Source organism: Nelusetta ayraudi, unplaced genomic scaffold (assembly GCF_046127955.1).
Source record: "Nelusetta ayraudi isolate G7.1 ecotype Tasmania unplaced genomic scaffold, CSIRO-AGI_Nayr_v1 ptg000004l, whole genome shotgun sequence".
Lineage (NCBI taxonomy): Eukaryota > Metazoa > Chordata > Actinopteri > Tetraodontiformes > Monacanthidae > Nelusetta > Nelusetta ayraudi.
The window spans coordinates 13097214-13111471 of record NW_027466054.1 but is presented as its reverse complement, the minus strand read 5'-3'; the positions used below and the strand labels follow the sequence as shown (position 1 = coordinate 13111471).

General features: G+C 40.1%; 1 protein-coding gene across 1 annotated transcript; it reads right to left on the bottom strand.

The window, feature by feature from the left end:
• Nucleotides 1-8109: 8109 nt before the first annotated feature.
• LOC142897798 (acetylcholinesterase-like) lies at nt 8110-13945 on the bottom strand. The gene is made up of 10 exons (XM_076040383.1): nt 13553-13945; nt 12410-12707; nt 11989-12202; nt 11216-11348; nt 10841-11087; nt 10436-10635; nt 9462-9772; nt 8874-9083; nt 8630-8787; nt 8110-8527 (listed from the first exon to the last, which is right to left on the bottom strand). The coding sequence occupies exons 1-10, from the start codon at nt 13559-13561 to the stop codon at nt 8502-8504; spliced, it is 1806 nt and encodes a 601-aa protein (XP_075896498.1). The 5' UTR covers nt 13562-13945; the 3' UTR covers nt 8110-8501.
• Nucleotides 13946-14258: the final 313 nt, after the last annotated feature.

Below are 14258 nucleotides of genomic sequence, written 5' to 3'. Positions count from 1 at the left end.
TTTCCGCGCTGAAAGCTTTTTAGATTTGCGTATCTCGCAGCTCGTTTCCTCGTATTTACTGCGTCCCGCGAACACGCTCTGTTGCACTTCACTCCACCCCAGCCTTGCCGGTGTACGCCCCCTGCCCGGGGTCACACTCTTCGTCGCTGCTGAGCCTCACTTCCTCAGTTTGTCGGTGCGGGAGTGAAGGGTAAACGGCAAACTTTACGGAACAGGCACAATTTAAACACTTACCGTCGTGAAGGCTTCACTCTTTAGCAGCTGTTTACCGGCTAATCCAGCTTCGTATGGATCCAGCGTGGCCTGAGTTACAGCCGCAAGGCGGACCGAAGGTCCATGGACGTTTTTTGTGCCTTCCGTGTCCCCGGAAATATATTTTACTTTGTGTACTGACCGTGTTTTTGTTTTGTATTTTTGCGAGACATTTTAATAGGGCTTAGAATGATTTCGTTTCATACTGTTGACTTGTATCAAAACACTGTCCTAGCAGAGAAAATATGTACGCTGAAACGATCACTTCAGTCATAGAGTGGTTTATTATTAGACAAGAATATCTGCACAACTTACGTCCACACAAAGCACGAAGAGCTCCACAACCGATGTTACCATGCTGGCAGCGTGAACATCGCTATAAGGAGTGAAACTTGCTGCCTCTTCAGTTTCGCTGCCAGCGAACGCAACACACATAACAAGCAGAGCACGGAGTTAGCGGTGGTGGCTAACAGTTCATCAACACCATTCAGTGGTTGTACGTTGCAAGTAGTCTTAAAACTAACGTTGCTTGAGGTCACAATACACTTACAGTCCTCATACATGTTTTCAAATATTGCCGTGGCTGATTATTCTCTCGTCGTCCACCGGCCGAGTCGAGCCCGTCTCACTCCCGATGCCGACCGGACGAGAGGGGTCTGAGCGGGGGAGGGTGGAACCAGTCTGAGAGGGTGTCGGAGCCTGGCCATGAAAGGAGCTCCGGCAACACCGTGGCGTCACGCCGTGCCCAGTGTTGAAAAAATACCCTTGAACAGAGTGTTTAGAACCATGCCCAACAATTTGCAGGGCTCACGTCCAAACGCATGAACGTCATTATTTAACTATATTGAGATCGTTTGACGATAGGGTTCAACATTGTAACAGTTTTTAAAGCTCAGAAAAGTGGAAAAGCATCATAGGTCCCCTTTAAGGCCTTCATAAGAGGGCATATTATTTCTTTCCAATCCTCCCTCAAAAAAAGTAATAAAGCAAAACAACTTGAACTTGAAGAGGAAATTTGTCAACTTGATAGGGAAAATGCCATGCAGCCATCCTTAGAAAAACATACAAAAATGTCCGCTCTTAAATATAAACTGAATAAGATATTATCAGATAGAATCTGCTTGGCTTTTATTTTTACTAAACAGCGATATTTCAAATTTGGAGATAAACCACACAAATTGTTAGCAAGACAATTACGTAGACTTGAAAATGACAGAGCTATCCACAAAATCAAGTCACTTTCAGGTGGTATCTTAACATCTCCCAAGGATATTAATGATAGATTCAGGCAATTTTATGAATCACTATATACTTCTGAAGTTAATTCTGTCGAAGGAACAATGCAATCATTTTTAGACAAATGTAATCTGCCGGCATTGAATCAAGCGGACCACAATACTTTAGAAGCAGACATCACATGTAAAGAGTTACTAGCAACCATTAGTTCTCTAAAAAATGGAAAAAGTCCCGGCCCTGACGAACTCGGCAACGAGATTTATAAAAAGTTTGGGGAAATGTTGACCCCCCCACCTGCGCAAAATGTATATCGAGTCGTTTGATGAAGAAGTATTACCTCAGACGCTGACTGAAGCCACTGTCACCCTTCTTCCCAAAAAGGGGAAAGACTTAGAAGAAGTAGGCTCTTATAGGCCAATCTCACTTTTAAATTCAGATCAAAAAATCCTCGCTAAAACACTGGCCAGAAGACTTGGTGCATTTATGTGCAAACTGGTCCACCCTGACCAAACTGGCTTTATCCCACAAGAAAGTCCTCACACAACTTTAGGTGTCTGCTTAATATCATGCATTCTCCCAGATATAACCAAAAAGACCTGGTCATCCTCAGCCTGGATGCTGAAAAAGCGTTCGATCGGGTTGAATGGTCATACTTATTTTCAGTTTTACAGAAGTTTAATTGTGGGGATAGATTTGTTTCTTGGACTAAACTCCTATATAATGGGCCCCGAGCCAGAATACTTCCTAACAAAACGCTTTCTGATCCCTTTCTGCTAGGCAGGGGCACGAGACAAGGTTGCCCACTCAGCCCGCTATTATTCGCCCTAGCCATTGAGCCGTTGGCTGAATTGATTCGCATGCATCCCAACAAACATGGCTACAACACCTAACTTACTAAAAATAAAATATCATTATATGCAGACGACATTTTGTTATATGTCACGCAACCCAGGATTACTATTCCCTCAATTTTAAGAATAATTAACTTGTTTGGTAGTTTCTCAGGGTATAAGATTAATTGGGGCAAAAGTGAACTCTTACTATTACAAGGTGAGGCTCCAAATTGGCTCAAAGAACTCCCTCTTAAATTAGCTTCAGACAGTATAACTTATTTAGGAATAGTAATTACAAGGAAGTATAAGGATCTATACAAGGCCAACTTTCCTTCCCTGTTTAACAAACTAAATAGCAACATACAATTTTGGAAAACTCTCCCTATATCTCTTCTGGGTAGAGTCAATGCTATTAAGATGATTTTTCTCCCTCAATTACTTTACCTTTTTGAAAACCTGGCAATATTTCTAACCAAATCCTTTTTCAAGAAACTTGATTCAATTATTCTTCCCTTCGTGTGGAATTACAAATCCAACAGAATTAAGAAGCACCCTTTGTAAAAACAAAACTGATGGCGGACTTGCACTTCCTAATTTCATTTTATATTACTGGCCGACTGGCATTAGCTCTCTGGTGCACCGGTTAGACGACAACCACTCACAACATGATGGGCTAGAGATGTAGCGGGAGGACTGTTTACCATACTCTACTCGTGCAATCATATTATCACCTATCCCAGTTAATAAATCTTATTTCAAGCATAACCCTGGAATTCACTCTTTAATTAGAATATGGAAACAACTAAGGAGCCATTTTAAGCTCAAGGCAATCTCTTTTCTGTTACCTATCTTGTCAAGCCCATCCTTTACCCCCTCTGCCTTAGATGGGGCCTTTATCACATGGAAGCAACTAGGGATTTGTGTTACTGATAATTTATATATAGATGGGGTATTTGCTTCTTTCCAACAACTTCAGGAAAGATATAGATTGCCAAAGAACCAGTTTTTCAGATATCTCCAAATTAGAGATTATATTAGAACACACCTTCCCAACTTTGAAAAAGCAAATCCTGATAACATAGAGAGTTTATTTAATGTGTTCCCCAACCCACGGCACATAATCTCGCAACTATATGGTATTTTACTTAATATGTGCCTTCCTGGTACGGATAGGATTAGAGAAGAGTGGGAAAGAGAGATTGGAACATCAATACCTCCCAATATTTGGGAGGAGAGTCTGGAACACATCCACAAATGTTCAATTAATGCTCGGCATTGTTTAATACAATTCAAAATATTGCACAGATTACATTACTCACAAACAAAACTGCACAGAATATTCCCTGAAATTTCTCCACTAGTGAAAAATGTAGGACTATGGAGGCTACCCTGACACATAGTTACGCCCTCTGTCCCAAACTTCAAAATTACTGGTATGAAATATTTAAGTTCTTTTCAACAATTCTGAAAACCCAGCTAGTCCCAGATCTTACTCTGATTATTCTTGTAACCTCTAAAGAACTAAGGAAATTGAATTTTACAAAACAACAACTCCTAATATATGGTCTCATAACAGCAAAAAAATTGATCCTACTTAACTGGAAGAAAAAAAAGGCACCCTCCTTCAAACACTGTCTGAGTAACCTATCAGGCACTTTACATCTGGAGAGAATCAGATACGTTCTGAAAGATAAAGTAGGTGAATTTACTAAAATCTGGTGGGTACGAGTAGGGTTATTGTCATTTTTGTTTTGTTCTATTTATGTTTGTTTATACTGTGAATTCTGTTGTCAATTGTCATGTGGTCCTTTAATTTTATTTATTTTATTTTTATTTTATTTTTTATTATTATTATTATTATTATTATTATCATTATTATTATTATTATTATTATTATTATTATTTTATTTTATTTTCTCTGTAAAATAAGGAAGCTTAATGTCATCTCCCAACTTCTTTGTTCTTTGATGGTTCCTTAATAAACATATTTGAAATAAAAATTGTGCGTGAGTATACGTCAAACCCGCAATATGGCTAAAAAAAGAATAATAATAAAGTCCAATGTGCAAATCATTTACATAAAAACAAATCCATCTCATGCAGCTAATGCACCTGAAATTTATGTTATGAATAACAAGAATTGAAGATGAGCTGGGAAAAAATGAGAAAGTCCAACATTTGCATGACATAATAGAATAGATCATAGAAATCATGGCTATTTCTGAAAAGCGCTCCAAACTTTGACCCAAGGCCATAATCTATGCCACACAAGTACATGGCTACTAGAAAAAAAAGAAGAAGAAAAAAAACAGGGCTCAGCATCACGTTTTTCCGTTATAATGTGATAATTTCACGTTTTTACGTGATAATAACGTGAAAATTAGGATGCAGTTGAGATGGTGGTACTTGTACCCATGGAGCCTTCCTCAGCTGATCAATGAGAAAACGACGCAACTTCAATCGGGTCGGATTCATTCTTTCTACGATACAATCCCATACTGTTGGATTGTGTATGTTCTCATATTATCACATGATCCACTAACGCCAATAAGGGGTATGAGCGCGTTTTGTTGTTCTCTGTTGTATTATGGGATGTTTCGATGCCGTGAAAGAAGAGCTCTGTCCACGAAAGTTTTCATGTGATATATATAATAAAGAAAAGTTATTAAAGAAAGAAACGGTATCAAGTATTTCCCTCCAACTATGGATGAGCTGCGAGTTCCAACACATACAACTCAAAATCCTCCTCAAAGTACGCAAACTTATGTTAATTTCATCGATGGTGCTTAATAAATTGAAGATCTCACCATGCCTCAAACCAAGTTTAAAATACAGTTTAATCAACTCATGCAGATGAGACATGGTGCTTCCGTTTGCCTCACTCCATTTAGATTCGTTATGAAATTATGTGAACATTATCACGTAAAAACGCGAAAATTATCACGTTAAAACGTGAACATTTCTTACGTTAAAACGTAACACGTTACACGTTTTTTTTCCCCCTAGTGTGGCAGCAATGCGCTTCCGTACATGGCACAACCAAACACCTCACATAGAAAATACTAAATGTATAACTTTTTGTTGAGGTAAATATTTAATCGACTCAAACTGTAAGTCGAAACAGTTATATTTCATCCATCCATCCATCCATTCATTCATTCATTCATTCATTCATCGTTCGTTTGTTCACTACTTTTGACTCCCGGGCAGAATACATCTCAACCATTTGGTTTGGTGGTGTACGCTGAACCAAAGTAACTCAAACATCCAACTAAAAGCAACTTCATCTACTGAGAGTGTAATGAACTGCTTATATCGTAATGAAAGTCACTCTGACCTCTCCCACTGCTTGACCAAATCCTCGGCGGGATGTGAGGACATTTCTGCTTCGCTTCCACTGGCAGGAGCTGTGTTATCTGTCACACTGTTCTGCTTCCGCCTTCTGACGTCATCAGTATGGGGCGTTACTTTCTCGGTCCATTGCTGGTAAACATTGCTGCGCCCTCCGGTGGATTAATGCTATAATAATATCAAAAAAGTTCAAAGAACTTGCGGCTATTTTTTTTTTTTTTTTTTTTTTTTTAATGATTATTATTGTTGCTCTATTTCACTTTTTAAACTTTCCTATTTAAGGTTAAATTATTTTCACTCCGTATATGTTAATTTAAACCTTTGTCCACACGTATTTGAAAGTTATAGAATAGAGCAGATGTTTTAATTGCATTTCTTTATTTAGCCAATGAAATATTTCCATCTGCTGCAGTATACCTCCGTTAAAATCACAGGCGTCAAAGACCTTTTAAAAAAAAAAGATTTCATTGTCCTTTTCGACAGAGTCATTCATGTTATTAAGTCGATTGATGAACAGCTTTTCTTGTGACTGTGTAAATAATCTGTGAAACACCCATACATTTTCAGTGGTGAATTTGTCAATTTTATATTTCCATTAATTCACTGGCACCCCCACATAAATTCTGCTCGAAAGTTAAAATTTAATATCAGATTCAAAATAAAACAAAGTGCCAACAAAAAAAGACACAACAGCCTGCAGCTTGTCATAATTCAATTCAATTTAAATGACTTGATAATCGTGAAAGTTACAAAGGCTAAAATGGCGTTTATTGACACATGACCCCTTAAAAATGGCTGTTTCTTATCACTTAAATACTTAACTCGGAAAAGCCAGTCACCACATGCATCCACACCAGGCTGCTTCACTTCCATCGCTGAGCACAATGGAAAGAGCCAACACGCCGCAACTCCGGGTTTACAGTATCAATATGTTTACTGCTGATAATCACAAAGTAACATTCATCCTCAAAACGCAGAGCAGCAGTCTTCGACCTGGGCCGACCACGGAGCGGCGTCGACCACTCTCACACACTCGTCTCATAAACAAGTCACCAGGTTGAACAAAGCCCTACTGGTCATTATTATATAAGCGAGCGCAGAAAGGATGAGGTACAAGCCATCTCACCTCCGTCCGCCTGGGTGCAGATGCAGATGCATATACAGTATGTAACAGCGGCTCCAGTGTCTAACGTCCTGCTCCTGCGTCTCTCGGGGGGAGAATATTGCTTCGTTCCGCTTCGACGTCATCGTCCCCTCGCCGCCCGACACAAACATTCTGCTTGTCTGTTCAATTTTCCATTGTCAGAAAGAAAGACAGAAAATGTAAAAATTCAATTCAGTTTTAAAATTGAATTAAATTCTCTAACATTGCATTTTTGGCCAGTGAGGTAAACCAATACTTGCCATTTGGTGCCTCTTTTTTTCTATTTCACCTGGTGTCCAATGAAATGGATTCAATTTTGCCTGCAAAACCTTTACAAAACTATTACAGCTTTACAATTCTTCTGCCATCTTCATCATTTTGATGTGGGCCCAGTTTGATGAACGTTATTAGGGACTGTGGGCTGCATTTGAACCTGTGCAATGGTTGCATCTACAAATACTAATAACTCACGAAACAGTGAGCAACCAACCTAGCAGGTGAAGGAATATAGGAATAAACAGGCTAATCGCCCTGGGCCTGTTTATGTACAAACACTGGACTGTGTTGTGACAGGTGGCTGCTGTTGTTCCTTACGTTCCTACTTCCAAATATTTTGTTACGTCAGTCGACAATACAATGTAAGATTTTCGGTGGGAGGTTTAAAGATTTACGAACATTTGCTTGAAAAGGCACGGCCGCCTGCAGATATACCTGCTGCACTGACAACTTCTCGTCGCTAGAGGGAGACATTGTCCCTACACTGTGGAGGGGCAGCTCACCTGTAGCTCAGGGTTGCTGAGGACCACCAGCTGGGCGCACGCGTTGACGTCATCGCCTTTGATGAAGGACAAATCCACGCCTCCAACTCGCTGCAGGCCCGAGAAGTCTGGACTCCTCATCCAGTCCTCGGTGTCCTCCTCCACCACCCGCTGCCTGAGACGGGCCTGCTCACTGCACAGAGAGCACATGACTGAGTGCAATCGCATGACACGAGGATGAGTTCGAATAGTTACACGTGCTAATTACTACTTCTGCTGCAGAATATAAATGTACTTAATACGTGTCAAGTCAGATAAAGCAACACTATGTACTTTCCCTCCTTACATCTTCAAAAGCATTCTTACAATTACTTGATTTGTAGGGGGAATATCATCCCTGAAAGTTTTGTGGCACCAAAACACAAAACTTCAACACCAACAGTGAGCTCACCAGTTTCTGTAATCAACATTTCACTAAAAAAAAAATACATTGAACATAAAATGAAGAAAAAATAAATATGAACAAACACACATGTCAAGTTAACGGCACAGTAAATGTTTTTATTGGTCCAATGAAGAAGCACAATTCTTCAGGAGGCTGAAGTAACACAAGCTCAGAAGTTCTGGGAGCGAGAGAAGCTCCACGAGTTTCAAAAAAGACAAGAAGCCACAGAAATAAAGCAAAAACAATAGAAAAAGAGGTAATCAGAAGAGGGATGAGAGGAGGTCACTGTGGCACAAAGCTACATTATATTAATTAACCCCCAAAATCATTGAGTCCCACTCAAAATGAGAAATAAAGATAGAAGCTGGGCTGCTGTGAAGGGGCAAAATCAAGGGGCGATTCCATGGACCCATCAGGCGTGTGAGGGCAGGGGAACCAAATTTTTAGCCCCTAAAATTGCTGGTCACACCCCTACAGTCAGTTTATGGAGCACACGTCTGCAGGGCAGCTGTGGACAAACAGCATGAAAGATAAACTTTAGTATATATATTTTGTCAAGATTGCGGAACGCATGCCACATTTGAATTGAGGTGTATAAATGACATTTTACCTGTGACATTCATGATTTGGGGGAAAATGTTGTTCCAGAAGTGACACTTCTCAGCTTTAAAGTGGGTCTTAATTTCTGGAGGGCTGGTGTTTAGCGTGATGTATTCCTTGTTTTCAGGAGTGAGTGGCGGCCACTTAAATTTGTCAGTGCTTGGATTCCTGGGAGAAAAACACAGAAAAACAACTAAGACTGAGCTGAACAATCTTGAGGATATTGTGCAGCTTCAGTCAGTGTTCATGCAGACCCTGTCCGAGCAAAATTGGCCCAGTGTTTCATCATCCTCCTGCTCAGGTTTACTTCCTCCTCTGTAAATCCATGGGATGGATTCTGGGGGATTCCAAAGACATATACTACCTCAGAGTTGTGAGTGGCACCCATCCATTTTGGCCAAGGGTTGAGGGAGGATCGGTGGGTAAACTCATACGTATAAATATTTCCACCAGCTTGTGCATACCTGTAAACAATGGGACAAAGACCAAACAAAAAAATGTTGTTGTTTTTTTTTAATCTCAATTCTCCCAATGAAAAAAGCATGAAGAAGAAAATCCTAGTAATCAACCGCCGGACCAAAGATGATGATACTGTCCTCAGAACATTCTGTTTGTTGTTCTCATTGTCATCTCTTTCACAATAGAAAAAAATAAGTCAAATGATTACTGCCATTTTTGCTACTGTATATTCAAGATTTTTTTTTTAAATCCATCATAAATCGACAAGTGCTTCATGGACATCCTCCACATCGAACCGCCTACAAGTTCTTCTTAGCGTACATCTAATCAATGCATGCACTAGTACGCAAAAACACCACAAACCCTTTATTTATCTACTTTACCTGCGGGCAAAGTCAAATGCAGGGCAAATGAACAGGTAGTCAGTGGCAAATTCACTCAGTGCGTCCCGGTTTTTGGTATGGTTCTTCTCATCCGTCCAGTCGGTGTACTCGTGAGCCACTGCGTTTTTCACTAGACTATGTGTATGTGGGAATGAAATTCCGAGGCCAAACAGAAACTGCTCCCTAGTGATGAGACTTGGACCCTGATCAAATCCAGGGACTTCACTCACTTCAATGAAAATGATCCCTTCATCCCTGTTGAAGCCAGTCATCAAGTCTTTTTTTGGGACTCTGTCATCGTTTATCAGGGCCTGTGAGATAAAAGCAGAACAGGAAAGGGATTCATAAATGTCAACAACAACAAAAAAAAAAAGATGGAAGCAAAAGCTATCGCAAAACTAAAACTTAATGAGGGTTTACTTTTTTGCATTAGCTTCAATAAAATAGAGAATAAATATTTTAAAGGTCCAGTATTATTCAAAATGCATGGCAATGTTGCAACACAACAGTTAAGTATTAACTTGCAGCTATTTACAGGTACTACCCGAAAAATTAGAATATCCTGAAAAGGTTGTTGTATTCTGCAATTCAACTTAAAAGGTGAATTTTACATATTCTATAAACGAATGATATGCAAATCTATATATTTAAAGTTTTTATTTCTTTGGATTTTGCTGATCAAATTTTATAAAAATTTTCTGAGTTTGTGGGTTTGTGTGTAATCAATTTGCGTGTAATGGCTCAATAAAATTTGTTGGTTTCATCTTTTATGTTAAATTGCCAAAATAAAACAACTTTTACTTGATATTCTCATTTTTATTATTATTCCATGTTTTTCCAACTACACATTGCTCAGCAATACATAAGTAGAAAGATAAATATGCGGTTAGAAGACGGCCTTCTCCCATGGACTCCATGCTCGACTATTAGCACAACTGGAATACTGTTTCAATAAATTAAAAAGCGAGACAAACCTGAACTGTATCTGGAAGGAAGACCCCGTCAATAACAGGGATAAAGGGTGACTTTATGAAGCCAGCTGCGTCCAGGGCAAACTGCGTATGCACCAACAGACTGGCACTGGTGTTCTGCAGACATGTTTCCAATTCGGTGGAATTCAGTGTAGGACAGCCCAATAGAGTCCCCAGTTTGGTGGCCCTAAACGAAGACAGTAAACATCATGACAGACTGCTGTGGTGCCAGTTAAAGCAGGAGAATAGATACAGACAGAATTCTGGATTCAGCAAAGCGTGACTTTTCATGTTGGTGGATACAGAGGCGTTGTGGCCTCATCACCACCCCTGAGGGTCCCTGAGCAAGGCCCCTAAAGCCCTGACTGCTCCCTGGAGTCCACTGGACTCAGTTTGTATGAAGTTAACTACAACTAGGACGGGTCAAACGCAGAGATCCAAAATGGATCAATAAACTTTCATGCAAACGCAACTGAAAAAAGTAATGAAGTGAATTGATCAACCCTTTCCAGGCTTCCGTCTGGCTGCAGAGGGTCCACACAGCAACTGGAGCTCCGCTCTCAAGCGCAGCCCTTTGAAACAGATCTCGGCTACCCGGTGAAAGCACATGCAAGCCTGCAGACATAGATCCAGCACTCTCTCCAAACAGAGTCACCTAGAAAGGGCAGTGAGAAAGAAAAATTCAAATTGGAGGTTTTAAATTGTTTGTTAATTCAGCTCTCTGGAAAGTCTTGTTTACAGATTTTTCGGAACAAAAAAAAGGTTGGCGAAGGGTTTTTTCACCTTTGAAGGGTCACCACCAAAAGCAGCAATATTGTCGAGTACCCACTGGATGGCCAAGCGCTGGTCCAGCAGGCCAGCATTGCCACGGACGTTGTCATTGTCAGGAAGAGACAGAAAACCGAGGGCTCCAAGTCTTTATAAAAACAAACAAACAAACAAACGTGACTGAACTACCTCCTGGAGACATTTACAGAGTAACACTACATGGTGGGGAAAATAGTAATAATGAAAACCGGTCCAGATCCAACATTTCAATTCCAACCTCACCTGGGTGATGAGGTGGATGCTGGACGGATAAATAACAGCCCAACTCTCTGCCATTTGTAATACCTATTCATTATTCTTAGCTATACTACACTACTCCAAGTTGCAAGTCATTATTAGCTGCATCACAGATATATATTATAATCTTATGATTATTATTGTTATGACTATCATAATCTTTATCATAATTATCTATTATTTAGCAAAGTCCAATGTTCCATTGCACTTCTTTTTAGAAAGCAAGTCTTTTCTAGGTAAATCAGGTCCTCTTCATTATGTAGCATTTTTGACAATATCTAAAGGGTTGAAAATTAATCTTAACTATACCAACTGATATATCAGTATCAACCAATATTGGTATTGGTGCTCATAAAATCCATAATTGGTCGGGCACTAGTAATTGTTTAAAAAAAAAAAAAAAAAAAAAGATCTATCTATCTATATTTGATATCCACCCTTGTCCCTCCACAAGAGAACTTCATCATAAGGATCATCAAAAACCTTCTTACCTGTAGTTCATTGATACCACAACTACATCCTCATAATAGGCCAAGTAACGGCCGTCATAATCGGGCAATGAGGATGTTCCTATAATAAATCCACCTCCATAGATCCAAATCATGACGTTCAGTGGTGATGATTGTGCATTCCTCACAAGAGGGGTCCAAACATTTAGGTACAGACAGTCTTCACTCAGGAAAGTGTTGGCAGCCTCTTGCTTCCCTGGAGAGAAATTACATGCATAGTGGCATTGCAGAAGAAGTACTGTAGAAACCATAGTGAGTTTTATGCTTTGGTGTTTGTGTGTGTGTGTGTGTGTGTGTGTGTGTGTGTGTGTGTGTGTGTGTGTGTTTGTGTGTGTGTGTGTGTACACACAAATACATGTCGGCCACCCCCATGAGGGCTATTAATGTTACACGCCAAACCTACATGTACGGGTTAAGTTTGGTTGGAAGCAACTATTTGGATACTCTGTGGCGTCCTTCACACCCTCCCATCTGTCTGCAGGCACCGGCGGGCGGAAGCGCAGTTTTCCCACAGGCGGTTTTCCATATGGAATTCCGAGGAAAGCCCCGACTTGGTTGTGTTGCACTGGCACAAACTTTCCTTGAACTTGACCTTTCTTAGTTGTAATTATGAGGGGATCGAAGGCGTTGCATGGTGAGGTTAGGAGAGGAGTCAACAGCAAAAAACTATGCAAGTAAAAAGTAGTTCCCATCGAAAAATCCTGGAAAAAAAAAAAACAGACACGACTGATCACATTTTCTTTGGCCAAAACACAAGATTGCTGTTTTTCTTTTTTCTTTGAATTCTTGGTGAGAGTCGAATGAGAAAATGAAGCTTTGTCATTGGAAACCTTTGACTCTCTTCACTCGAAGAGACAAAAAAAGATTTCATAACCACGAGGGCGAACAAAGACAACACAAATTTAGGATAATTTGTCTCGATTGTTGGGATTAAAAGAAATACTTTCTGTCAATATTAACAATGCAAAGGAAGTAAACAACAGCACAAGGCTTAGACAAATTTGTATGTCATGTAAAATATGTTCAAGTTAGTTTTGAAATGTCAACACTGTTGAGCATCAAACAGTTACATTTTTAATATATATACATACAGCACCTGACTACAACTACTATACTGTTAGAATATCAAGCAGACAGTGTGCATTGTAGGACTCCTCAGGTGTCAGGCTTCAGTCTCGGACTTCAGATGAAAAAGAAAAAAAGGGGTGAGGGGGTGCAGCTGACAACTTTGCCTGAGTCATATTGGTTTTAGTCAATTTAGTCTGAAAATGGACTGACAAGACTGAAGCTTGATGCCTACGGGGATCCTAAAATGTACACCATACATGTGAGCGACACCGTACCTGTCACTTCAGGGGAGTATTGTAATCTAGAAATATCTGCAACTACCAAGTCTTGTGGGAGCAAAGGCACTGTGACTATTTGACCGTGACAGGAGCAAACAAAAACCAAGCAAAATCGAAAGAAAACAGGAATTTTGTTCATGCCTCCACAGGTTTATCTCAACTGGGAATTAAAAAAAAAAAAAAAAAAGGTAAGTCCTTACCATTTGCATTGAGAGTCAACAATTCACTTCGAAGAGTGACAATCAACATCCAAAGGTTTCAGCAGAAAATGGTGCACACAGTCACTGAGTGTGAATGAGATGAACAAGGTCACAGAACTATGGAGGAAGGTCTGGATCTTCTTTCTTCGGCCAGTTACTCTGAGCACACTAGCATGCTTGCAAGCTTTGGGAAAGAGGGAGGTGGTGCTGGATTGGAGAAGCACCACTCATATCCATGAGGGAGGTGCAACGTTTTTTGTTTGTTTGTTCTTTTTTTTTTTGTTTTAAAATATGGCTACGTTTTTGCTGATGTTGTTTTAACATGATTGTAACAGAAAATCTCATGTCTTTCTCTATTGTCACAGCCAAGTGGTTGTTCTTTGGGTAACTTTGACTGTTGTTTGACCGTTAAAAAATTGTGCCAAGAAAATATATCACCCAAATTGTTATGGGTAACCTTTAAAGGGGACCTATTATACTCGTTTTCGGGCTTTTGTATTTGATATCTTGCCGCTCCAGAGCAGCAACGCACGATTTTCCGCGCTGAAAGCTTTTTAGATTTGCGTATCTCGCAGCTCGTTTCCTCGTATTTACTGCGTCCCACGAACACGCTCTGTTGCACTTCACTCCACCCCAGCCTTGCCGGTGTACGCCCCCTGCCCGGGGTCACACTCTTCGTCGCTGCTGAGCCTCACTTCCTCAGTTT